At 51.2% G+C, this 25,840-nt stretch overlaps 3 protein-coding genes across 13 annotated transcripts in view; 2 read left to right on the top strand and 1 right to left on the bottom strand.

The window, feature by feature from the left end:
* Positions 1 to 2,660, top strand: ELOVL3 (ELOVL fatty acid elongase 3). Its single transcript, XM_032609248.1, is given in 5 exon segments — positions 1 to 101; positions 1,051 to 1,182; positions 1,823 to 1,869; positions 1,872 to 1,973; positions 2,233 to 2,660. Coding segments are annotated over 5 exon segments (810 nt in total).
* A 644-nt stretch (positions 2,661 to 3,304) lies between these two features.
* Positions 3,305 to 14,663, bottom strand: PITX3 (paired like homeodomain 3). 2 transcript variants are annotated; one of them, XM_032608639.1, is made up of 5 exons: positions 14,483 to 14,663; positions 12,843 to 12,962; positions 5,433 to 5,562; positions 5,058 to 5,260; positions 3,305 to 4,494 (listed from the first exon to the last, which is right to left on the bottom strand). In XM_032608639.1, exons 3-5 carry the CDS (start codon positions 5,548 to 5,550, stop codon positions 3,907 to 3,909), a joined length of 909 nt encoding a protein of 302 aa, XP_032464530.1. In that variant the 5' UTR covers positions 5,551 to 5,562; positions 12,843 to 12,962; positions 14,483 to 14,663; the 3' UTR covers positions 3,305 to 3,906. The 2 variants fall into 2 exon arrangements, with proteins under 2 accessions (XP_032464530.1, XP_032464531.1); XM_032608640.1 differs by lacking the exon at positions 12,843 to 12,962 and having other exon boundaries at positions 3,577 to 4,494; positions 14,483 to 14,658.
* A 3,376-nt stretch (positions 14,664 to 18,039) lies between these two features.
* The window catches only part of GBF1 (golgi brefeldin A resistant guanine nucleotide exchange factor 1), a 126,301-nt gene continuing 118,500 nt past the window's right edge, over positions 18,040 to 25,840 (top strand). For 4 of the 10 annotated variants that reach the window (XM_032607824.1, XM_032607827.1, XM_032607825.1 and 1 more), the window contains exon 1: positions 18,077 to 18,340. The gene's annotated coding sequence lies outside the window, so the exon portion shown is untranslated. Of the gene's footprint in view, positions 18,341 to 25,840 lie in introns of all 10 variants that reach the window. The other 6 variants (XM_032607820.1, XM_032607830.1, XM_032607821.1 and 3 more) reach the window with 3 other exon arrangements.

The raw sequence follows: 25,840 nt of genomic DNA on the forward strand, positions 1-25,840 counted from the left end.
ATGGTCACAGCCATGAATGTCTCAGATGAAGTAGAGCAGATGTTCCAGCCCTACAACTTCGAGCTGTTCCAGGACATAAGGCCCGTTTTGGAGGAGTACTGGTGAGACCTGGAGAAGGGGAAGAGCCGTGTCAGGGGCCCAACTCTGATGACTGCTATTTGGGGGGATTGGCGGAAGAGGGGGAGGGCGATACACAGAATACCCACAGTGATTTTGCTAAAGAGCAAAGGTATCGGGCTCCCCAGTACTGGCTTCACGTACCCGTTGTCCAAGGTGCAGGTAGTGTGGCACCTCAGAGAGGTTAGGTCTGGAAGAAAGGAAGGCAGAAATAAGAGGATGGGGTGAGGAATGCGGGAGGAGACAGAAACCAAGAGGAAAGAGTGTAGTGAGAACTGGTCTCTGAAGAATGGAGTTGATCTGAACTCCTACTTCGCACCCACCTTATAGATGACTCTCCATCCTTTGTGGCCGCATGTGTGCGCATGCGTGCATAGTGCTGGTACCTGGGGACAGCCTTCCCTTCACAGTTATCATCTTGTTCCTCAAATGCTCCATCATCCCTGCTGTGGAGAAGGAGACAAAATCTAGATACTCTTCCAAAATTTCCTCGGGCTTTGCCCAAGAGCTCCTCAGAGGTGTTTGTAGGTTGACTTTGTGCTCCAATTTGTCATGACCCAACCAGGCAGAAGCTGTTGCCACATTCTTCTTACACCACAGGCCTGGGTTGCTTCTAGGCATGGGTCAGCAGCTGTCACCCGCTCCCAACCCCATTGAGAGAGCAGTAATCACAGAAACCTTGGACATAGCCCCTGCCCTGTGCTAGGTACTTTGTATATATATTAACACTGTCAGGAGAGGAGTGGTATTCCCCTCTTACAAAATAAGGGGAATACTAATGCTCAGAAAACTAAGTAGTTTTTCCAGTGTCACACAGCTAGTAAATGGCAGAAGTAGGACTCCAACCCAGAGCACTCACCTGGGGATATGAGTGGGCATTCCTCTAACCAGCACCTACCCATAAGCCCATCCCCTCTCCCTTCTGCCTGCCAGGGCAACCTCATTCACCATAGCTCTGATCTACCTGCTGCTCATCTTTGTGGGGCAGAACTACATGAAGGCACGGAAGGGCTTCAACCTGCAGGGACCTCTCATCCTTTGGTCATTCTGCCTTGCAATCTTCAGGTAAGACCCCCCCCCACAACCCATCTTATAGACCCTAGACCCACATTCTATCCCTAAAAACTTTCTAGAAACCTCAATTGTATCAACTCCCCAAGTTTTGCCCCCTAACTCTCTTCCTATCCCATTCTCTCAGCTCTAACTCTCTCCTCAGGTTCCACCCTCCTCCCATATTCCCCTGTTTTCCTTCTCCAGTCCCCGAACTGGCCGTCTCTCCTCTCTCTCACAAGTCCTCTTGTGCTCATGGAGTCTTGGTACTTCCAACATTTTCCCCACCCTCTAATACTCTCTGCATCTAATACCCTATCCCAAGACCTCCCAATAACTTCCCCAGCCCCTTCTTCCCATATTCCGCCCCCCCCAAACTCCTTCGATCACCCCCCATCCTGCCACCCATCTCCTCCCATCCCATGAGCCCTATTCCCTAATTCAACTTTCAGTCCCAACCTCCAGCACTCCCTGGTCCTTCCCTAGCCTTCATGTCTTCTAGATTACTGGCTGGCTCTACCAGGTTGGCCACAGGATCTCAGAAGCTGTGACCCATCCCCTGTGGAGCGGGGGGAGGTGGTGGAATTTGACCAGGCGAAGCATGGATTGATGCCTGGGAATGACCCTTAAACCCTTTTCCTCTGTCCCATTTCAGTATCCTTGGGGCAATGAGGACATGGGGCTATACGGGGACTGTGCTACTTAGGGGAGCCTAAAGAAAACTGTATGCTTCTTCATCTTCACCGATAATCCCATAATCAAATTCTGATCCTGCCTCTTTGTTCTCAGCAAGATCATTGAACTTGGTGAGTGGCAAGGCTTCATCTCTCTGGTGTCCAGTCAACTGCACCCCTCCTCAGGGCCCCCCCGCCTTACCCATCACATTGGAAAGTCCCTTCCCCACCCCTGGGTCCTAACAACACCTCTCACCCAAGCCCCTCCTTAGATTCTCTGCCACAAAAACCCCTCTCCCTGCCCTGACAATTCCCCATATGCCCCCACGTCCAGTGCGGAGGGTGGTCCCAACACTGGGTGGTATGCCAGCTATGACTCCCCATCTCCCAGGAGACACGGCCTTCATCATCCTGTATAAATGGCCACTCATCTTTGTGCACTGGTACCACCACAGCACAGAGCTAGTGTACAAGAGCTTTGGATACAAGAACAAGGTGGCTGCAGGCGGCTGGTTCTTGACCATGAACTACGGTGTACATGCCATCATGTACACCTACTATACTCTGAAGACTGCCAAAGTAAAGCCCCCCAGGTGGTTTCCCATGCTCATCACCAGCCTGCAAATCCTGCAGATGTTTATGGGAGCTACTGTCGGTATCCTGACTTACATCTGGAGACAGGAACAGGGATGCCATACAACAAAGGAACACCTCTTCTGGTCCTTCATCTTGTATACAACCTATTTCCTCCTCTTTGTCCAGTTCTTCCACCAAAACTATGTAATTACCAAGGTCAAGGCCAAGACCAAGAGCCAGTGAAGGGTTGGAGAAAAGAAGGAGCCCCGAGCTCTCTCCTCCCCAGGGCATTGAGGGGCTGAGCTTAGGTTTGGGAAAATAATTAGGATGCCTTTTCTGCATGGTTTCCCCACGGGATGTGTACCCCAAGGTGGCAGGAGGTTATGACAGTCAAAAAGTGTCACCCCTGGGGTGGGGGTGTGATCTAGTACTTTGCTGTTTCTGTTTTTAATGTGAAGGCCAAACAGTCCCTGGGATGGAGTGGGACTGAAGAGGCTCCCCAGAGCTGAGTGATCTATATTTCCAGAAATCTTTCTTCTTCTTGCTCTATTTTTTAAATTAAAGATTTCAACAAGGTTTTTGGGGTTTGGGGATTTTGAGGATGAAGGGGACTGCTGTGATGGAGGAGGGCTGCTGGCAGTGGGTGAGAAGCTTAAGAGGGTGTGGTGTGTGGAAGGATGAGTCACACACAGACACTCAATAAGAATACTAGGCCTGGTAGGCACTTAATAAATGTCTGTTACAGACCAGAAGTTTATTGCTGTTAGAGGCCCAAGCCCCTCATAGGAACAGTGAGAAACAGCTGCAGAAAGCTGGAGTAACTTTTTCTAAAGTCATAGGCTTCCTAAACTGCAGAATTGACATCTTTAAGTAAGCATTCGAGATCAGACCTTCCAGTTATCCTCCATGAGACCACGAGGTGGCGCTGCAGTACCAGCTTTGTCCAAGCCATACACACCTACACACGCACGCACGCATGCGTGCGCCGCTCAGCTCCAGGAATCCCCAGGCTTCCCCGTCTTGGTGATGGTGGCCTGGGGAGGACTGAAGCCCTAGAAGCCTGGACCCGTATCTGTTTCCTGTACACCCAGCTCTCCTTTAGACATGGGGAAGGATAAGGGGAGAAGGCTCAACCGCAACTCTGAATCATCAGGCCTTTGACAGTCCGCGCACGTTTATTTCATTTATCTTTGAAAACCGGGGAAGGGGTGTCTGGAGAAGGCGGGGTGGACCAAGGGTGAGTTGGCCCCCCGGGGAACTGGTCCCTGTTCCTGGCCTCAGTTCCAGGGGCGCGGACTAAGGGCCCAGTCCACCTCTCAGGCCTGGGAGGGGGAAAGCTCTCTCCTGAGCCGGCCGCCTCCCCAAGCCCGACTGCCCCAGCACCCCTCTCAGACCCCGGGGCGGGGGCAAGCCAGGCAAGACGACCCCAGTCCGTAGAGGCCGTAAATTATCGCCCCCGCCCTCAGGGATGATCGACGGGCGGGGCCATTCACACAGGCCGTTCCACTGCGTATTGGCACGGACTGAGGTTGGCGGCCGGGGGCGGCCCGGGCACGGCGGGGTAGCTGAAAGTGGCGTGCTGTTTGGCCTTGAGCCTCAGGCTGGCCAGACTCGAGTTACACGGGTCCCGATATACGTAGGGGGAGGAGGCGGCTGCGGCTGCGGCTGCGGCGGCCGAGGCGTAAGGGCAGGATACTGCCCCGGAGGACACTGCGGCCGGAGCCAGCCCGGGGGGCCCCCCACCTAGGCCCTGCAGGGCCCCGGGCCCTGGCACAGTGCCCGGGGCAGTCGCGGCCGAGGGGACCATGGAGGCGGCGATGGAGCTGGGTGGCGAGAAAACAGGCTGTGAAGCCAGAGGCCCCACGTTGACCGAGTTGAAGGCGAACGGGAAGGTCTTGGCTGAGAGCGGCGGTCCCAGCGCCTTGGGTGGCCAATTGCCGTACGAGTAGCCGGGGTACACCTCCTCGTAGGGCGGCACCAGCCCCCCGAGCGGCGCCGCGAAGCCGCCCTTGCACAGCTCCGCCTGCTGACTGCGCTCGCGCTTTCGCCACTTGGCGCGCCGGTTCTTGAACCACACCTGTGGGCGTGGGAGAAAGGCTGTCAGGGCCCGGCCCTCGCAGTTGGCTGGTGGGTGGGTCGCCCAGGCAGGGGACCAAGCGGGGTCCGGGGCCGGGCGGAGCATAAGCGAGAGGAGGTGGTGGAGCATAACCACCCCAGAAACGGGAATGGGGTGGTGGAGCAGCCGGTCGGGGTGAGGGAAGAGCTCACGGAGTCAGCGGGCTGAGAAAGAAACAGTCTGCTGCAGAACTGAGTCGGAGGCGACAGGGCTGCGGGGGTGGGCAGCAGGATCGGGTCTAGGAGAGGTGAAGAGGAGAACCAGAGACAGTGCCAGGGGAGAGGGAGCGCGCCGTCTGGAGTGAAAGGGTGCAGGAAGAGCAGAGATTGGAGCCTGGCGGAAAGAAGGCCGTGCGGGCAGGGGCAGGGGCCGGGGCCGGGGGACGTCGGGTGTTGGGTCCGAGGATGGGGCAGGCAGGGCAGAACTACAGGATGCTGGTTCCGAAGCTACTTGCTGAGCGGCCCGCGAGAGGGAGGCCCGGGATGGAGTGAGGGTGGCGGCTCTGGGGGTGGGGGGCGGCGTACCCGCACGCGGGCCTCGGTGAGGTTGGTCCACACGGCGATCTCTTCCCGCGTACTCATGTCGGGGTAGCGGTTCCTCTGGAAGGTCGCCTCCAGTTCCTGCAGCTGCTGGCTGGTGAAGTGCGTGCGCTGCCGCCTCTGCTTCTTCTTCAGCGAGCTGTCTTCGGGGGAGCCGCCGGGCAGCGAAACCGAGGCCTTCTCCGAGTCTAGGGGCCGGGGTGGGGTCGGTCACAGCGCGTTCTTGCCTGTGCGGATTCCCGGGCGCGGGGACTTCCTCGGCGGGGCCCCTCACTCCCACCTGGGCTTGCACTCCCGGGTCCCACCCTCGTTAGGGATGGGGCTGTTATTTCCCCCACCCCCAGAAGGTGGCGCGCTCACCGCTGTGCTCTTGGCCCTTGCAGCCGTGTTCCGGGATTGGGGGGTGGGGGGTGCCCGCATCTGACAGCGAGAGGGCGGGGCTCCGGGCCTCTGCCTCGCTGAGCAGGCCGAACTCCATGGGGGGAGGACTCTGGAGGGAAGCGAAGACACAGACCTGGTTAATGGGAAGAAAATCTCCGGGTTATCCGGTTCCCAGTAGTGTTTCCCCACTAGTTCTCTGCCCCTTTTCTCTGCCACCGACATAAAGCTACCCCTGTGTAGGGTGCCCTAGGATAGAATGGTGAAACAACAGCCTAAGGCGGGGAGAGGTGTATACTCAAGAGATTTTATACACAGTTATACACACTAGACTGATTTCTTCAGTGTTGGGTACCTAGAACCCTGCCTGGTGCACTGTTGGTGTTCAACAGATATTTATTGAATTAATGAAAACCACACTGTTGCACACCATATACCATACACCACATACTCAAAAATTAAATTCCCTCTCACACGAGTGCCCAATATCCCCTTAAACTCAAACATGCCTCTCAGCCAGTCACACCTGAGACGCAGTCTGAACCTGTGTTATTCACTCTCCAGTGGGACAGATTTGATTTTGAACCAGGCCTGATATGTCTCCCAAAAGGAGAATCACTGCTATCATTTATGAGTACTTACTATGTGTCTTCACCTCATTATCTCTCCCCTCACAAGAATGCATCAATATTAGGTATGATCACCCTTTTTCAGGTGAGGAAACTGAGACTTGAAGTAATGATTAAGGTTAAAGAGCTTGTAAGCAGTGGAGCTGGGATCTGAACCAGGTCTGGGAGATTCCTAAACTGCTTCTCTTTGTTTGCTTTTTCAGACTGTGTTCTTTGGGGCCCTCCTCACAAACCCCCTCGGGGACTGGAACTTAGGGCTAACCTCAGGGATAGAGATCTAGCCTGATCTTACTCGGGTCTACTTCAACTAGGGCAGCCCTGCTTTTGTCTGTTTTGTTTATGCTTTCTGGAGAGATTTCATTTGAAGAAAGTCTTCCTTGATCAAAAACAAGTTTGAAAATCACTCTCTGCTTCTATACCTGCCCAGACACACACTGCACCCTACCAGTCACCACTGTCACGCACAGCTTCTTGCTGGCCCACCCCAGGCTGTGGATGTGGGCTTCTTAAAACCCCCTTCCTACCCTTACTCCCTATGCCAAACCTTACCTGACATTGCCCAGGAGCCTGCCTGGGTCCCCCTCCAAGTCTCCCCTGCAGGGTCCCCTTTCCTTCTGGCTCTCCCAGGCCCCCTCTGGTGGGGGGAAGGGAAAAGGGCACTAGTGGGGCTCAAGACTCCAGATGCCTTTTGGTCAGAGGAGAACCAAAGGAGGCTGGGGACAGAGAAACAGGGATGAAAAGCTGGGTAGGAGGGGTCCATCTGCCTCCCCATTAACAGGGACTTAATGCAGGCTGTGCAAGGTGGCATTAATGTGGAGGATTAGCCTAGATTGAGACGTGTGTCACTTGGCTGCTCTGAATTTATTAGGAGCCTTTCTCAGGGAGGCGCAGATGGGCAGCGGCCTGTATTTGCACATGGTAATGCCCCCTTCAACCAGCTCAGAGATGACAGCTGTCCCCCCACCTCTCCACCTCTCAAGCTAGATTGGGGATGGGTCAGAGGTCAAGGCAGGAGGTTGAGAAACAGTCCCTGTTCTTTCCACAGGCAGAGGGGACTAGACCTTGGACCCTCTCCTAGGGTTGGAGAAGCAGGGCTGAATGGAACCCCGGGAAGGAAGGAGAGAAGTCAGGCCAGGGATGGGGCTGCTCTGCTTCCCTCCCCTTCCAGATATGAGGACTGGAGCCAGAGGCTTAGGGCTGGCCCAATGATGCTCCAATAGAAGGGAGAGGCCATTGGGAGGGACCTGGAGCAGCCTTGATTAGTAGCTCTTCCCAAGTAGCTGGGGAGGCTTAGAACTGAGAGCTGGAAAAAGGGGTGCTCTGAAGTCTCTTCATACCCAAGATGCCCTCAAAATTGCAAACCATGCCTCTGACCTCTCCAGAGGCCCACAGGAGCAAGGCAGAGCCGGGAAAATAGGGACAGTTGGGTTTCCCTGTAGGGAAAGCTGAATCCCACCATTGCCGTTCATCCTTCCAGTCTGCTTTGCCTCCAGACTTCCCATTTTCCAAACTCCCGTTCCCCCAGCATTCCATACCTGTGTCTTGGTTTCACCCTTTATTTCAGCAGAGGGAGGCAGGGTGAGGAGAGATAAGGGCCAGAATAAAAGACGAGGCTGAGAAAGCAGAGTTCAGGCTGTGTGTTCCCAGAGACAGACAGACACACATGCGGACACACACGGGCCCCCACTCAGACAAAATAAGCACTAGGACTTGGAGCTAGAGGCCTACAAACACACACTCTCCCACACGCGCTCCCACATTCAGGCAGACGGACACACCGTCACACAGTCTCCTCTCTCTGTGACAGGGACAGCTGCCTCGGCTGTTTTGGAGCTAGCCATTATCCTCCCCCTTCCCCTTCCTGGCCCCTTTGAACCTCAGCTCTCAGTCCCAGGAACTAAGGACTCTGTGGGGGAGGAGGAAGCCAAAGGAGCCACGGGAGGGAGTGGTCTACACTCAGTGGCTGCTGGAGAGAGCCTGTTTGGCTGAGTGGGGAGAAGGTATGAGAATGCTGGAAAAAGAGGATTGGGTAGCAGTGGGGGTCAGAAACTGACGAGGCCCCTCCTGGGAAAGTAATCTGGTATACCCCAAAGAAACTAGGATTGGAGTCAAAAGATCTGGGTTCACGTCCTGGCTCCCCAACTTACTAGCTGTGTGTCCTTGGCAAATTACCTATCTAGGCATATTTTTTCATCTGTAAAAGTGAGATTATGATCCCTTCCCTATCTACCTTCAGTATTGTTACAAGGTTAAAATAAAACATAACATTTAAAAATGGGTAGGGGGCTTCCCTGGTGGTGCAGTGGTTAAGAATCCACCTGCCAATGCAGGGGACACGGGTTCGAGCCCTGGTCCGGGAAGATCCCACGTGCCGGGGAGCAACTAAGCCCATGCGCCACAACTACTGAGGCCACGTGCCACAACTACTGAAGCCTGTGCGCCTCGAGCCCGTGCTCCGCAACAAGACAAGCCACCACAATGAGAAGCCCATGCACCGCAGCGAAGACCCAACACAGCCATAAATAAATAAATAAATAAAGTTATTTTAAAAAATGGGTAGGGGTCAAACTCTATCCAAGTTGTTGTACTTGTTGTTTTCCCCCTCATTCATTGAAATGTTGTTTGTTTGGCACCTTCTGTGAGCTGGGCGTTGAGTAAGGCACTCAGGATAGAGTGGTAAATAAGATCTCATTCTTGTCTCTGCCATTGCTTGAGTGGTTCACCTCCCTAGATCCTGTGTCTCCCAGTGAAAAGTTGCTCTGAATAAAGGGAAGCATGCTGCATTTTAGAGAGGGATGCAAGTGTGTGTCGTGAGCACCCTGTCCTAAACATAAAGGAGGGTCCAATCAATAAGGAAACAGCCAAATGGGCAGAGTAGCCCAAGCTGGGAGCCACTTTGGGCACCAGTGACTGGTGGTAGAGGAAAGAATAAAGGCTTCAGGCTCTTGGCTGGGTTAGTCATAGCAGAAAGAGGGGGTGTGGCTGAGAAGGGCCCTGCCTGTGGAGCTGAAAAAGCAGGAACACTAATAGCAGGCAGGCAGCAGAGAGAGCGGGTGGGGGCAGAGGCCTCTAGCAGACTCGTGTCCGGTGGGCTAGTCAGGCAGAGGCTGGGGGCGCCAAGCTGTTGTCTGAGCTGGAGACAGGCTGGCTGAGGATTAAGCTCCCCCAAACTGCTGGAGGTCGGGAAGCTGGGGAGTTGGGACTGCGGCCAGGGACTTCTCCTCACTCAGTAGACGGGGACAGGCAGTAGGTCTGGAAGCCACACGTTTGGTTGATGCTGGTAGGAAATACCAGGAAGGGCCAAAGAGAGTCAAGAGATAACAGTGGTGCTGAGTCCAGCTCTTGGGGGGGCCTCCTGCCCCACCCCAGCCTTTCCAACACACCCTGCAGGGGGTGCATGGCCCAGGCCCCACTGGTGTCAGGGTGGCAATCCCAGCCCTAGGGAGAATAGAAGGCCTGCAGGTGACCTCTGACTCTGAAGTACAGCATGGAATTACAGGAAGCTGTCATGGACTGCAGCAAGAACAAAATATCCAAGATAATTAAGGAGGAGATCAGAGAATGTCACAGACCAGCGAGGCCATAGCGGGGAGGCCATGGTTTCCAAGGGACACAACTCATGGCAAGAAGGCAACTGCCATGTGCGCCCACTTTTGTCCTGAAGCCAAAGGGGTAGACCAGGGTCACAGCCAAAGAGCCCCCAAGTAGTTGCAATAATAATACCCAAGGCAGGAGGCACACCCTGGAACTGAAATGGGAGAAGACCTTTTCTTGCATGGGCTGAATGAAAAAGAAGATAAGAGGGGATGGAGTTGTGATGCTGTGGCTCAGCTCAGCAAGCAGCAAGTTGGCGAACAGGTGTAAACCAGGGCCCTAAACTAGGACAGAACCATCCTATAAACCTAAAACTAAAGTGAGGCCCTTAAGTGCACACAGCCTCATGTTCATTAGGGATGCCGAGCACCCACACTGTCTGGTCTGCTGAGCTGCAGTCAGCAAATGAGGGCAAATGAAGAGAGCTGTAGACAAGGCTCACAGCTCACAGCCAAGAGGAAACCCTGAGACTCGGGTAGAGGCAACAATGATTTGATGCACTTAATTTATCAAGGGGTAAATCAGGGATCAGAGAAATGGGCCTCTACACCCTTTCCCCCCTTCCCTCCTTCTTTCCTTCAACAAGCATTAGGTGCTAAGACAGATACCCAAGAATGGTAAGGCACAGACCCTAACTTCTAGGAGCCTACAGTCTAGGGAGGCAAACAGAGCACAGGATGGAATGGTGGTCTGCATGGGCCTGATTCTCAGATCATGGAAGATCAGAAAGACGGTAGCACATGTAAGGTGGTATCAAGTTTTGGGGCTCAGAGAACGTAGCACCTGGCTGATCTGGAAATTAGGGAGGCAGAGAAGGGGGCAGAGGCTTCTAAATAACAGAGCAGTAGGTTCAGAGGGTAGCAGGGAGCCTAGCTCGGCCAGGGTCTCAGTGTGGGCAATGGGAGATCATCAGAGAATAATGGTCAGTCTGAGAGGGTGTCCAATGAGGGGCAAGAGGTGGGGGTCCAGGCTTGATACAGTGTAGGCTAGAGCAACTCCAGCTTTTCCACCAAAACAACCCTAAGACTAAGTAAGAGAGAAGATAGTACAGGACACTAGGGGCACAACCTGAAACAGCGGCCGCCAGTATGAAATTTCTTTGAGATCTTCAGCCTTATGTTAAAAATCAAAGCAAATTTTGCATTCCATTCCATACTTATGTTTGTTTTAATATAAAAAAAATGTTTTCTATCCAAGAGACAGCTTCAAGTGACATCACCACACCAGGAAGATGGGGTTGGCTTAGCCTGCAGTGTCATGCCACTCCCACTCCTATACTGCCCTCTCCCACCTCACCCCCCACTGAGAAGCATTGCTCCCAGCAGTGGGAGTCACTGGAGGCTTGTAGGCGAGGGAGTGACATCAAAGCAGTGTCTTTGGGATCTTTATTTGGCAGTGGTGAGCAGAATGGATTGGGCAGGGGAGAGGTAAGAAAGGGGAAACTATGAGAGGTGAAAAGAAGGCCCCAGGGAAGCAAGAGGAGTGGAGAGAGTTCTGAAAGCAGCTTTCTCACCCCACTGCCTTTTCTTTTCTTTCCCTATCACTCTTATCATGGGTCCCTGTCAGTGACTAGGGACTAGACACTCTAGATAGTCCCAAAGCTCAGGACCTAGTGGACCCTTCAGGTTAGCTGCCATCTCCCTCCCTCACACTCTAGGAAGCATCATTTAGAGTAAATGGAGAAGAAAAGATTTGGGTGGTGTCTTTCTCTTGTGCTCATCCCCAACTCAGCTCCAGCTTGCCTCCTCTGCCCTCCCTTCCTGGACCTGGGTTCTGGGTCCATATTCACATCCTTGAGCAGGAGGCAGGCAGGGATCAGATCAGGATATTTGGTCTGGTAGAGGATCTAAGCATTTGGGGAGCTCCCTGGAACTCTTCTTGGGGAGGGATAGTGGCTGGCATCTGAAGCCTAGGATAGGGTGTCTCATCTGTCATTGAGAATCTTCCCATGACTGGATCACAGATGCTAGCAGGCTGATATAAGGCTTGAGACACCATCCTTCGAAATGAAGATTCTGTGCTTACAGGGGACCTACAGTTTGGGCATAATAATAGCAATAATGTTTCTTATTTCTGTGGTGTTTCTCCATTTGCAAAGGGCTTTCAAATATATGATTTCGTTTAACTCTTAAAACCACTTTGAATGGCAGGAATGACCATCCCTATTTCACCTCTAAGAAGACGAATTTGTCCACGGTTACACAGATTGAAGAGATTCTAATCCAGTTCTCCCAAGACCAGGGACTGAGCTCTTTCCACTCCTCGCCCCCTCCGCTCCAGCAATCATTTGTAGCTCTGACATGCATTGATCCTTCCAAGCCCTTAAGGATTCCTTTTCTACTTCCTGCCTCTATCACCTCTCTGGAAAAGAGCTCTGGAAGTTTGCTGCCCACAGTGTGCCAAGGAACATTTTCCTATTCATCCTGTGCTTGCATCATTCCAGTTCTAAGAGGTCCCCTCATCTCTGGTTTCAGGATTTGGGGAGCAAACAAATCTGCTTATCTAGGCCTTTCCTTATTTTGTGAATTTCCATCCTATCTCACTTTCCAGAGGCCTAAACCTTCAAGTTTGCTCTCTCCAGCAGCCTCTGGCTCCCCCTTCTGCCACCATTCTCTGATCCTTCTCTAGGTCCATGACATTCTCCCTAAGAGCCAGTGACCAGGCATGCACTCAGCTAAATGGATTTATGCAGGGGCAGGAGGTCTGCCTTTTGCTTCTAGTCATCTTTATTATAATGCCATTGCTTTTCGGCCTTTTTGGCAAAAGTAGAACTTAGGGCTACAGTCTTCAGGTAATGCCTTCCCTATTCCTTTCCTGACTCAGCCTTTCATTTCACCCATAATTTCAGTGGTTTTCAAAGACAATGGGAGCACAAGCCCCTTGAAAAGGGTATCAGAATGTGATGGGGGTAACTGGGATATGGCTCTATATTTATCAAAAAGGGGAGAGGGACAAAAGAGTTTGGAAAACAATGTTCTAGCTGGTGATAAGTGAATTTAAAAGTAAGGAGTGGAGGTGGGAATGTGGGGAGGACGTATTATATGTCATTCATGGTTGGAGGGTAAGAAAGGTTGAAACCCACTTGTTTAGATTACTCATTGCTAAACATATTACCCTGCACTTGTCCCCATGAAACTCAGTCGCCAAATGGGCTGTTTTGCTTACTTACATAGACTGGGAGAGTTCTCTCTACTCTGTTCCCTTCAGCTTAACTGGGCTCTGGTTAAAGAGCTGGAGTCAGGATGGGCGGTCATTGTACGGGTCCAAAGAAATCAGGGCCCTCTCCCAGCTGTAGGAAAAGCAAACAGGGTAGTTGGGTAGGGCTGAGACATCCTTCCCAACCAGAGATGGAGGGCAATAAAGTCCCATGTTGGATCCCAGTGTCTGGATTCTGTGTCTCCTTCCTACCTCCTCTCAGCCACCAGAGTGGTGTGGGGATTGGTGGGACTGAGGAAGCAAAAAGGGAAACAAGACCATAGGGTTTGCTTTGCTAAAGGGCTGCAGTTTTCTCTTTGGGCCTGGGCTCCTGCCCACTGTGGGAAAGGAGACTTTAGCCTGCTGACACCCAGGCAGAGTCTGGGGGGTACCTGGTCAGCTGTATTGGAATTAGGGGTTGACTCTGAGTTTGTGAGGGAACTGAAGCTGTCAGGGGCTTGTGCTAGGCTCTTCTTTGCCCTCTCATTGCCCTTTGTGGTTCATTCCTTCCTTTCCTGGTCTTGGTTCCCACTAGCAGTCCCACCATTGGCTCTCTCTCCACAAATTTGGATTCTGGAAGTCCAGGGTGATGCTCAGATCGCATCTAGTCTGGGTTAGAGAGGGAATGTCTCCCGGGCCACTCCAACCCAAGGCCAGGCTTCAGCCTTTACTCTCACTCCCTGCCCCATGTCCCGCAGCCCCTAGGAGCAGAGACAAGTTTGAAAAGTGTGAGCTGCGATTTTAGGCAACCCACCACAGCAAACACCACCGTACACGCAGCAGCTGGGCAGGCGCTGCGGGGTAAATGGACATGCCACTCGGCCAGGGACATTCTGTCCACCACTGCCCGACACAGCGCCTGCTCCGGAGAGACCAACCTCGCTGCGCTGGACATTCTGTCAGCCCTGAGCCCCGCGCGCCGCGGACATTCCGTCCAATTCCGTGGCTGCCCCAGGTCGGGACCCATCGGGGCCCTGACACCCCAGGCAGACACACCAGACCCGCCGCCTGGTCACTCGGACTACCCAACCTCGGCCTTGCAGCCCACACAGCGGCCATCTGACCCGGTCGCTGTCGGGTTCTCACAACACGGTTCCTATCCCAATTGCAAAGCAGCTGGGAAGAGAAGCTTGTGCGACTAACGCACCCCTGCTCCCGGTCCCTGGAGTCTGAGACCCAGCCGAGGGGTGTTGGGCACTGCCAACTGCCGCCTTGCTGGGCGCCCGCCGCCAGCTGCCCCCACTGGCCAGGGCCTCGCCAACCCCTTTGGCTCCTTGGCTGTCGGCCCCGCGCCCCCGGATTCCGGGGCGCTTTCTGGTAATGGTTTCCCGACTCTACTCCCTGCTTCCCGGAGCCCCTGTCCTGACCTCATGTCTCCGACTTCTCTTCGGATCCCTCGAGTCTTCCCCTTCTCTGTCCCCCGAGTCCTGGCGCTAAGTTTCCCTTTTCCTAAGTCCTGGCCCCAGGTCTGCAGTCCGCCCTCCCTGTCTCGACCCGTTCCCCAGGCACCGTTCTCCAGTTCAGCAGCTCTAGGTCCCGTTTTAGGGATCCCGAAGTCTGGCCACGGCCCCTCGGCCCCGTGAGCCCCTGTCCCCCGCATGGTCAAGCACTCACAGTGAGTCCCGCAGCAGGCAGACTCCCGGCAGCGGCGGCGGCGGCCGCAGTCTGGAGGGCAAGCAGGGGCCAGAGGCCGGGCACCCGGCCGGGGTGGGGGCCGCCCCCCTGTGCCCGGGCCGCCGCTCCGCTCCGGCGCTCCCGGGCTCGCTGGGAGAGAGTAAGCCTCGCCGCGGACTGCCACCCCCCGCTGGCGCCCATTCACTTTATGGCAGTCCAGGGCGCCCCCAGCCCGCCGCTGCGAGCCTCGCGCGTCGGGCCCCGCCCCCTTCCAGCTGCGCTACCGGGGCTCCACCCTTTCCAGCTGTGAATGTTCTGGCCCCGCCTTCAGGGGGGTGGTCCGGCCGGCGCGCCGCCAGGAACCCCGCCCCCTAGCCAATCGGAGGCGCTCCTCAGGAACTGGACCACGCCCCTCCCCACGTGGCTGAAATGGCGCTGCTGAAGAACATTTTGGCGGAACCGAGCGGGCGAGCGTAGAGTGGACCGGGTATCCCCGCGGAACCGGGGCCGGTCGGCGGCGAGGTGGGACCAGGCCGCCACACCGAGCGAACTGGAACGGTGCTGGGGGATAGGACCAGGTGGGAGGGCGCACGGGCCGGGAGAGGCCGTGGGGTTTCAGCGCTCAGACTTCGTTGCCGCTCAAGTTTCGGCGTTTTTCTCCACTTGTCGCTGTCTGTCTCTCTGCCCTTTTGTCTCTGCTCCAATCCTCCCACGTCTCGCCTTTCTTTCCTCTTTTATTTTCTCCGCCACCACTCTGCTCCTGCTGTTTGTCTCACTCCTCCCTCCCCTGCCACTTCGAAAGACTAATTTCCCTTTCTGATCCTCTTTTTCCTTTTTTCCTTGCATTTTTCTCTCTTCCTCTTCTCGGCTGCGCCCCCACCCCCCCATCCCCATCCCCACTTCAGCCCTTTTTTCCTCTCCTCCAAGGAAGGTGGCTTCGTGGAGAAAGCAGAGTTTGGAGTGCGACAAACTAAAACAGTATTCTAACCCTGCCACCAGCTGCAACATCACTGAGTGACCTTGGACAAGTAACTTAACTATGACTCCCTTACTCCCCCTCCCCCCGCAAAATTAAAAGAGGTTCTAGCTGGTTCTCAGGGCTTGGGCTGGGCACTCCTCAGAGGCCTGGGCAAGTTCCCTGTCAGTCTGCACTCTTGTCTCACACAAGCTATGTTCTCCCAGCCTTACCAGGGCTACCTGCTCCTTGGTGATACCAAATTCAGTTCTGTGGGCAAGGTGTGGCCTTGGTGCTTGCAGGTTAGGGAGTTGCAAGGGATAGGACAGATGTCCCAAGCAACATGTGGAGTCAGGCTGGGTTTCTAGGGTGTCCCTTAGGGCCCTCAGCCCTATTATATAATATACTCCTAAGATGAATCTGACCAGTCATGTCTTTGCTTAAAACCCTTCAGTGGCTCCTGTTTGCCCTCAGGATAAAGGCTAAGCTCCCTTGCGTGGCACAGCAGACTTTCAGGACCTGACCCTGTCTTAATCTCCAGGCTCCTAGTGGTTTTCTGCACACCTCTGACAGTAACATATTTCTAACCAGTCTTCATTTTGTCAACTCCTACTCATCCCCCTAAGCTCCACTCAGGCCTCATTGTCTCTGGGAAGCCTTTCCTGAATTCCCACGTTAGCCAGATGCGTAGTCTCTTGCTCCCCCAGCCCTGCTGTGTGTATCTCTATTACCCCACCCATGATATGGAAGAGATCAGCTTATGTGTTGTCCCCTATGATGCTAAGATTTAGGAGGGCAAGGACCATGTCTTCCTCATCTTTCTATTCCTAGGCATGATGTAGATGCTCAGTACTAAAATCTGAGAGGGAGATGTTTTGTCTGGTAAGATGATGGAGGTTAGAAGGGGCTGGGACATTGTCATCTCTCTCCTCCTTATCTCTAACACACAATTCCATTCATACTTTTAGGTTGATTGATTTCTGGAGGTATGTAGGAGTGGAGATAGGGTAGTAGGGAGTTTTGTCCCACTTAGAAGATTTTTCAGTTGGTTATGCAGGACCTCTCAATCTGAGATGAGCCCAGGAGACCAAATCCCAGTTTTCAAATGAAGGTGGAAAATGGCTCAGAGGTGGGCTAGAAAGATGTGCTATGGTGGTTGTATCCTCTGCCCCTGACTCTCGTTGGGTGAAAGAGGCAAGATCCTCAGCTGGACCCAGAGATCAGGAGCCCAACATGCAGGTACAGGAAGCTGTTAAGGAGTTCTTCAATTCTGATTTCAGGCCTGATGGTTTCTTGGTATTAGAGGATTCTAGCATGAGGATGGTCTTTGGATGTCTGGTTTTGAGACCACAGTCCTATGGGGTTAGGAATGGAGCTTCCCTGGACTTGAGTCATCCATAAATGGGAGGAAATGGGGAGAGAGTTGGTATCTTTTTTCATTGTCTCCTAGCAGTCTCTTCAGGTCTGCAGGGACACTGGGATTTATTCCAGCAGATGGGCTGGGAATTCCACCATTCAATCTGCAAGTAGAAAACTCATCCTTCTGTCCTCTTTCTACACACTCTCACTTCTAGGTAATTCTAAATATCCTAGCAACCTCTATCATCTTTTGCCAGGGGAGAGGCAGCTGGGGGCAGGAGAGTGAAGACTGCGGTGGGTATCTTGCCCTCAGGCCTCTCAGCATTTCTAAGGCTTCAGGAAAGGCTGCAGTTTCCTGTCAGTGGTGATGTGGAATAACCTGTGTGATTATCTTTTTTCTAGGTAGGTAAAGTGTCCAAGGCTTAGGATGATGGTCAGAGCTGGGAGTCACAGTCTGATAAACTAAAGCATAAGAGGTATCGATGGGCAGTGAAAAAGAGAGCTGGACTGGGGGTGAGGACACCTAGGTTTGTTTCTCTGCTCTGTCATTAACTAGCTATACAGATGGTGGGGGCCATCTTTCCATTCTGGGATTCAATTTCCTGCTCTGTAAAATGAAAGGACCTGGATTAGATATCCAAGCTTTTTGTCACCTCCCATTGTCTCTATTTCAGGATGATAGGAATGGGGCACAAGACATAGAAACAAAGTTGGGATGGGACAGACTCATTTATGAGAAGCCAAACAGGGCAAGCAGACGCGACGGTGGGGGAAGGGAGGTTGGAGTAGATTGCTCCCTCCATCCTGGAAGGAGCTCAGAACTGCCTAGAAAGGAAATGATCCCTCAAGGGTCACGGTATTGGCCCAGGTGACTTTAATAGGGAGTGGCGGCGGGCTTGCGCTTAGGGGTAGTAGGGTCGTCCACTCAGGCTCTCAAAAAGGACTCCGCCCCCTTTCCAGCAAGTCGTAGCTTTCTTCCCCATAATGCCCAGCAGCTACTGCCAAACCGTGCACTGCAACCGAACTCTACCTAACTCCACCTCTCCAACTGCCCAGCGCACTTTCTCCTTTTTTATTGGTTTCTCAGTACTGTCACTCAGAGAGTCCTCATATCCGTTGGTTATTCCCTGCCTACCCTTTTTTTCTCTTGTAATCTCGCCTCTTTAGGCACTACCCGCCTCCCGAAGCCAATTTCCTTTCTTCGATTGGATTGCTGGAATGCCACTTTTCACGATGCAAACCTATGATTGGCTGTGCGCGGCAGGGCTCGCGCAGTGACCAGGCAGCGGGCTAGACTGAGGCTAGTTACCACGTCAGTGAGCTGACAGGGAAGGTAGCCGGCTCCACCGCCCGTTCCGGCCGACTCTTCCTGACTGTGCGGGCCTTGACTTCGGCCTCAACTCCCAGAAAAGGGCTTCTTCCCTGCTCCCATCTGCCACCAGAGCCGCGAGAGCCGCTCGGGGACGCCTTCGGGGCCCGGGCTGGACATGAGCAGCGGCTGCCGGTCCTGGGACTAGGCCCCGCCATTTTGGATCCGCTGACAGGTCAGCGAAGTCTCTTCTTAGAGTTCCAGTGTCGTGAAGGCCGCCCTGACATAGCGAGAGGGAATAAGAGGAGGAGGGCCCTTAAACTGAATGAGCCGGGGTGGGTTAAGGACGCAGGGGCAGGAACGAGACGAGGGAGAGATTGCTGTGGGAGGGAACTGGGAGAGGTGTAGGGGGCAAAGGTCAGGCCCCTGCCGCCGGAGGGACGACTTCAACTCTGGCTTTTCAAGCCTTGCGGGTACCGGAATCCTCCCTGTGTTTCTAGGCTTAACCTAGCTTTCAGTTTCTCTCTTCTGGAGCTATTTGCATCCTAAAGACAACAGTCCTCAGCTGAAAGCAAATCTGAAGAGTATTGTATCTACTTTTCAGGGTTGATTTTTAGACCTTAGATATGAGAGTCTCTCCAGGTTTTGTGCAGCGCCCACTTCTGTGTGACTGCCTCATTAATTCAGCTGAACTGCTTCATTAATGATGATGAACTAATGCAACCTAGACCAGGTAGTGAGAAAAGGTGTGGAATGACTGAGGCCAGCCTCTTGGGGACCTGGGCTAAGAGAAGGCTTTCCTTTTATGGGGCTGCTCACCTGCCAGTCTGGGACTGTATGTAAACACTGGACTTATCTTCTGAGCCCGTTTTTTCTTTTACACAATCTTTTATATTGTGTAATATTCTCTTTTGGTGTATGTTCTTGGTTGGCATTTCCTCCCCAGGTCTTCACTTGGCCTAAGGAGATGAAGTTCAGTCACAAGGAAGCCACTCTATTATGACATATTTGGACGAGAGCGGAGAGGGATTTGAATACCTGTGAAGTTGGTACTTTGGCCTGTTATTTTTAGTGGGTAAGAAGAGTCATGAGAGGTGTTCAGTCAAATAAAAAGTGGTAGGGTCAGGACTGCAGAGTGAATGATGGAACATAACCCCAAAAGTATAGTTTATGGCACTATGATGATCTCGGATAAACTGCTGTATTGTAAAGCTATAAAAGTCCCTCAAGGGTAAAGAATGCCTTTAAAAATGAGGAAGAGTGTAGGTACAGTGTCTTTTAATACACGGCATAGAAATTTGTATGCCTTTAAATTAGGTACACAAGGCACTCCTCTGAGCCCTGTGGAGGACGCAAATGGAAAGGTTCATTTGGGGATTGCTCTGTTCAGTTTATGCGTTTCTTAAAAGCAGTAGCAATGTATGTGCACCAGTCTAGCTAGAGCATGTCAACCTGAATGCTTTTCAGCATATAGTGGACACTCAATAAGTGTTATCTGTGCCTATTTATTTTATTTTTGGCTGCACTGGGTCTTTATTGCTGCGCGTGGGCTTTTCTCTAGTTGCGGCGAGCGGGGGCTACTCTTCGTTGTGGTGCATGGGCTTCTCATTGCGGTGGCTTCTCTTGCTGTGGAGCACAGGCTTTAGGTTCACAGCCTTCAGTAGTTGCGGCACGTGGGCTCAGTAGTTGTGGCTCGTGGGCTGTAGAGTGCAGCCTCAGTAGTTGTGGCGCACGGGCTTAGTTGCTCCGCAGCATGTGGGATCTTCCTGGACCAGAGCTTGAACCCGTGTCCCCTGCATTGGCAGGCAGACTCTTTACCACTGCACCACCAGGGAAGCCCCCCTAGGATTAGTTCTAGTATGTGATCCTGACTTGTGGCCTGATTCTAGCCCTGGCAGTCAGGACTTTTGCATGGTGAGGTAGTAATAAGGAGGATCAAAACCTCATTGTGTTAGAAGGGAAAACTCTCTAGGTTCTAGAGTGACTAAACTCTGCTCTCCTGAAATTGTGTGTGTGTGTGCGCGCGCGCACGTTGGTAGGGGAGATAGCATTGTTTATATTGTTTTATTTTTAATTGGGGTATAGTTGCTCTACAGTGTTGTGTTAGTTTCTGCTGTACAAGGAAGTGAATCAGCTATATGTATATATTATGTATGCATATATTGCCTCCCTCTATGGGCCTCCCTCCCACACCCCCATCCCACCCATCTAGGTCAAGACAGAGCACCCAGCTGAGCTCCCTGCACTGTACAGCAGGTTCCCACTAGCTATCTCTTTTACACATGGTAGTGCATATATGTCAATCCCAATCTCCCAATTCATCCCACCCCCCTTCCCCCACCCCGTGTCCACACATTCGTTCTCTACATCTGTGTCTATTCCTGCCTTGCAAATAGGTTCATCCGTACCATTTTTCTAGATTCCACATATATGTGCTAATATACGTTATTTATTTTTCTCTTTCTGACTTACTTCACTTTGTATGATAGTCTCTAGGTCCATCCACGTCTCTGCAGATGACCCAATTTTGTTCCTTTTTATGGCTGAGTAATATTCCATTGTATATATGTACCACATCTTCTTTATCCATTCATCTGTTTATGGACATTCAGGTTGCTGTATTGATACTTATTGATTTAAAATAAATGGGGTGGGACTTCCCTGGTGGTGCAGTGGTTGAGAATCCGCCTGCCAGTGCAGGGGACACAAGTTTGATCCCTAGTCCAGGAAGATCCCACATGCTGTGGAGCGGCTAAGCCCATGGGCCACAACTGCTGAGCCTGCGCTGTAGAGCACGCAAGCCAAAGTTGCTGAGCCCATGTGCCACAACTACTGAAGCCTGCACAATCTAGGGCCTGCGTGCTGCAACTACTGAGCCTGAGTGCTGCAACTAATGAAGCCCGTGTGCCTAGAGCCTGTGCTCCGTAACAAGAGAGGCCACACAAGAGGCCTGTGCACCGCAACGAAGAGTAGCCTCTGCTAGCCGCAACTAGAGAGAGCCCGTGTGCAGCATCGAAGACCCAACACAGCCATAAATAAATAAATAAATAAATAAGAAAGTAAGTAAATAAATAAAATGAGGTGGAAATGGTATAGGAAACTGTTTGCATTTTAACTTGCTGATCTATATTGTAGAATTTCCGAAAAAGTAATTTAGAATGGCTAATGAAATGACATAGTCATCTCGGGAAGTATCCAGGTTTGATGGGTCTGCCTTTCTCATCTGGGTTGATATACCCCGTTGAGCCCTGTTGAGTTGATAATGCTTTGCATAATAGGCAGTCTAGTCTTTGGGTTGATAGTGTGACCAGTTCAGCATCTTTTCAGTTGGGCCTGGAGGTTAAGTCAGGCAACAAGATTTTACCTTTTCTTACTTTAAAAAGTCATTTTCTGGTTAGTAATAGTTCTTTACTCCCAGCCCCCATCCCAGATCAGAAAATTTGTTTTTCCTTCAAGACTTGTATTTAAGTATTTAAGCTTTTTTTTTTTTTTCAGCTTCTTTTTAAAGGTGGTGGTAGACAGTATGTTCTAACCTTGACGTTGATGCTCATTGGCACAGTCGGAACTCAGGTTGTAGGCACATCTCCTCATGAGTAGCTGGGCACCAATCCCAGTTGAACTCGAAGTTCTCAGAGTTACACTACTAGTTCACTTCCCCGTGTTCCAGAAGGCAAAATGACTGCTACTTTTAAATAATAACTTCATTGATGGGGTACTTAGACTGGCTAGTGTGAGCAGCTGGAGAGGAAAAAGACACAGCTCCTGCTTTTGAGGAGACCCATTGTATTTATACAATACTCACTGGAAGGATCAGCCTAGTCTTTTTACACCACTTCTGTTGGTTGATCACAGTCTGTCCCTGTGGTTCAAGGTGACTAATTAGAGTGATTCTGCTGTTGGGATAATTGTGGAGTTGAGTTGAAGGGAGAAAGGGAGGTTCATTTTAATCTCTGGCTGGAAGAGCTTTGTAAATGTAATTGGCAGGTGTTTATTTTTTACTGTTCCACAGCAGTTGTTTAAATTAAATGAAAATGTAATAGGGCACTGTGGTGATTTGGGGCCCCAGTTGCAGTGGATGTGATCATGGAAGTAATGATTTGTTGCCATCATGTAAATAAAGCAGGGATTACAAGCTCAAATGCCTGAGTATCAGGCAGGTAATGTAAATGAGGGAAGCGAGCCAGGAGGGAATGTATTAGGATGTAGTAGTGACTGTAGTATACTGGAATGTGGGCACAGTATGACCATTCTTCCTATTTTTCAAGACAAACTGGGAATTCAGATCATTGTGTTTTAAACTGTTGGCAACTAGTTAAATTATTTAAAAACCTTTTATAGGAGGAAAAATGTATGTCTGTGGACTAGATTCTGCCTGATGACAGTGGAGGATGACCCCTGACATACAAAACGGGCAGGCCTTATGAGACTTAATCACTGCAATTCTCTGCGTATAATCATACAGACTCACTTTTTTTTCCTTTTTATTTATTTATTTATTTATTTTTGGCTGCGTTGGGTCTTTGTTGCTGCATGCGGGCTTTCTCTAGTTGTGGCGAGTGGGAGGCTACTCTGTGTTGCAGTGTGCGGGCTTCTCATTGCGGAGCATGGGCTCTAGGTGCACGGGCTTCAGTAGTTGTGACATGCAGGCTCAGTAGTTGTGGCTTGCAGACTCTAGAGCACAGGCTTAGTAGTTGTGGTGCATGGGCTTAGTTGCTCCGTGCCATGTGGGATCTTCCTGGACCAGGGCTCGAACTTGTGTCCCCTGCATTGGCAGGCGGATTCTTAACCACTGCACCACCAGGGAAGCCCGCAGGCGGATTCTTAACCACTGTGCCACCAGGGAAGTCCTCCAGACTCACTTTTTTGTTTTTTAAAGAACGATATGGGGGGGTTCTTTTTATTTATTTTTTTATTTGACCGTGTTGGGTCTTAGTTGCAGCACGCAGGAGCTTTCGTTGCGGCACGCAGGTTCTTCGCTGTGTGCAGGCTTCTCTCTAGTTTTGGCGTGTAGGCTGCAGAGTGCACATGCTCAGTAGTTGCAGTGCATGGGCTCTCTAATTGTGGCGCATGGGCTCTCCAGTTGTGGCACGCAGGCTCTAGAGCACACGGGCTTAGTTGCCCCACAGCATATGGGATCTTAGTTCTCCGACCAGGAATCGAACCCATGTTCCCTGCATTGGAAGGCGGATTCTTAACCACTGAGCCATGAGGGAAGTCCCCAGGCTCACTTTTTTTAAAAATAGATTTATTTATTTGTTTATGGCTGCTTTGGGTCTTCATTGCTGCCCCCGGGCTTTCTCTAGTTGCAGCGAGCGGGGACTGCTCTTCTTTGCAGTGTGTGGGCTTCTCATTGTGGTGGCCTCTCTTGTTGCAGAGCACGGGCTCTAGGCACGCGGGCTTCAATAGTTGCGGTGCATGGGCTCAGTAGTTGTGGCTCGTGGGCTCTAGAGCATAGGCTAAGTAGTTGTGGCACATGGGCTTAGTTGCTCCGTGGCATGTGGGATCTTTCCGGACCAGGGCTTGAACCTGTGTCCCCTGCATTGGCAGGCGGATTCTTAACCACTGAGCCACCAGGGAAGCCCACCAGGCTCACTTTTTAATCTTTGTCGTACTCTGCCAACTTTCACCATTAGTTGTCATGTTGGGTGCCCTGAGTGGTTAAAAGATGAGTGGGGGAAAGAAGTCTTGTTTCATTTTTCATCTCCAAGCTGGCAGAAGGGGCATCTTTGGACAACTTTGAGCTTATCTCAGTAGCTCGCCTTGCATATAATTCTTGGGATAACCTCAGAATCTCCATAGAGGGAGGAGGGGGAATGGCAGAGCTGAGGTACACTGGTCACCTGATTATCAGGTTGGGAGGATTTTCCAGTTGTATCCTGTCAGGGCACCAGCTTTTTTCTTGGTTTGATTTTCTCTTACCTCCACCCTTTGAGTAAATTTCTTGAGTCCAGCAAGTTGTTTACTAGTTTAGTAATTTTGGGTCACTCTCAACAAAACACAGAACTATGGCACGTTCCTTGTCTAGCTCTGGAAACCTTAAAAACTCTGTGTCTTTGGTGCTTCTCTGGGATGTTTGAGAGATCGAGTGAAAATAAACCTCAGAAGGGCCAGCTGATGGTTGTTCAGCTCCCTGGTACCTTCTTTCCTCTCAGAAAGCCCATCAGGGTTTTCGTGGTTTACATAGCTCTGTATTAGACATCAAAGCACCATGAAAAAGAAAAAAAACCTGAGTCTTTGCCTTTGGAGAATCTAATTTCTAATTGAATAAGAACAACATTGTTGAATAAGAACAACAATGAAGAAAAAAAATAACTTAATGGTCTACTAATAATCTATTTAGTATATGTGCTGCCAAAGTGAGCACTAATAATCTATTTAGAACCAAAGAAAATAAGACACATATATACATATGGGAAGAATGGACAATTACATAAAGAATTGTATATCACAGAAGAAATGTGAACATGCAAATAGCATATGAGAAGACTTCAGGAAGATACATGTGAAAACAGAAGCATTATGATTTGACTGGTGGATAAATGTGGGTTCTTTTTGTCCATAGAGTGCCTAATATGGAAGATTTGTAACTTCTAGTACAGAAACAAACATGGGATACAGAAAGAAGGTTTGCCTGCCTGGCTTAGAGTCCTTGTCTTCTATGAAGTAATTGTTCTCACAAGAGGTGGATGTGAGCTGTACCAATACTGAAGAGTCAGTCTTGATATTCTTTCAGTTATTCATTTGTTCATTCAGTATTTATCATTTTTCTTACTATATGTTAGGCATTGAGGATAAAAAGGTGATAAATTATGGTCTCTTTCTGAGATGCTCATAGACTCATGGGAGAGAGAGATTAAATAAATAATTATAAGTGAGTATAAGATATGTTTAAATAGAGGTATGTACTGTGCCATGGGGTGACAAAAAAGGAGTGCTAATACTCTCTGGGGGAGTGGGTTAGCCAGGGAAGACTTAACAGAGCAGGCATTATCATAATAACAGCCAACCTTTTTTTGGGTTTTAATATTCCTAATAGCATGCCAGGCCTTACAGCAAATGGGTGAGGAGGTACTATCTCCATTATGCAATGCAGAACTGTAAATTGGGAATCAGAGAGGCTAAGAAACTTGGCTAAGATCATACAGGTAATAACAGTCAGGAATACCACTGTGGTATTCTGATTCTCTCATTGACTTTTGGATGGAATGAGTAAGGGTTAGGGTTTATACAGCATATAAGGGACATCAGTGTCCCCAACCCAGCTTAAAAACAGAACATTACCGGGCTTCCCTGGTGGCGCAGTGGTTGAGAGTCCGCCTGCCGATGCAGGGGACGCGGGTTCGTGCCCCGGTCCGGGAAGATCCCACATGCCACGGAGCGGCTAGGCCCATGAGTCATGGCCGCTGAGCCTGCACATCCGGAGCCTGTGCTCCGCAACGGGGAGGGGCCACAACAGTGAGAGGCCCGCATACCACAAAAAAAAACAAAAAACAAAAAACAGAACATTACCAAAACTGGGGCAGTGGGTATGCCCTTCCCTATTAGTCACGTCTCCCCTCCCCTTAGCCAACTGTTGTAAATTTTTTGTTCATTTCCCTGGGGTATAGTCTTAGCAGTGGAATTGCTGAGGTATAGCATATGAACTTCTTCAGCTTTGCAAGATAATGCCAAATTGTTATCCAAATGAGTTGTATCAATTTACAGACTCAACAGCCACTTGATCTGTATTTTTACC

The sequence above is a fragment of the Phocoena sinus genome, chromosome 16 (assembly GCF_008692025.1).
Source record: "Phocoena sinus isolate mPhoSin1 chromosome 16, mPhoSin1.pri, whole genome shotgun sequence".
Taxonomy (NCBI): domain Eukaryota; kingdom Metazoa; phylum Chordata; class Mammalia; order Artiodactyla; family Phocoenidae; genus Phocoena; species Phocoena sinus.

Bases quoted from the DNA above. Each gene is read 5' to 3' on its own strand.
- PITX3 (XM_032608639.1), bottom strand. From the start codon at position 5,550: ATGGAGTTCGGCCTGCTCAGCGAGGCAGAGGCCCGGAGCCCCGCCCTC. The intron at 5,261-5,432 runs GTGAGCGCGCCA...CCCGGCCCCTAG, and splicing joins CAAGGGCCAAGAGCACAGCG to ACTCGGAGAAGGCCTCGGTT. The intron at 4,495-5,057 runs GTACGCCGCCCC...CCACGCCCACAG, and splicing joins TCACCGAGGCCCGCGTGCGG to GTGTGGTTCAAGAACCGGCG.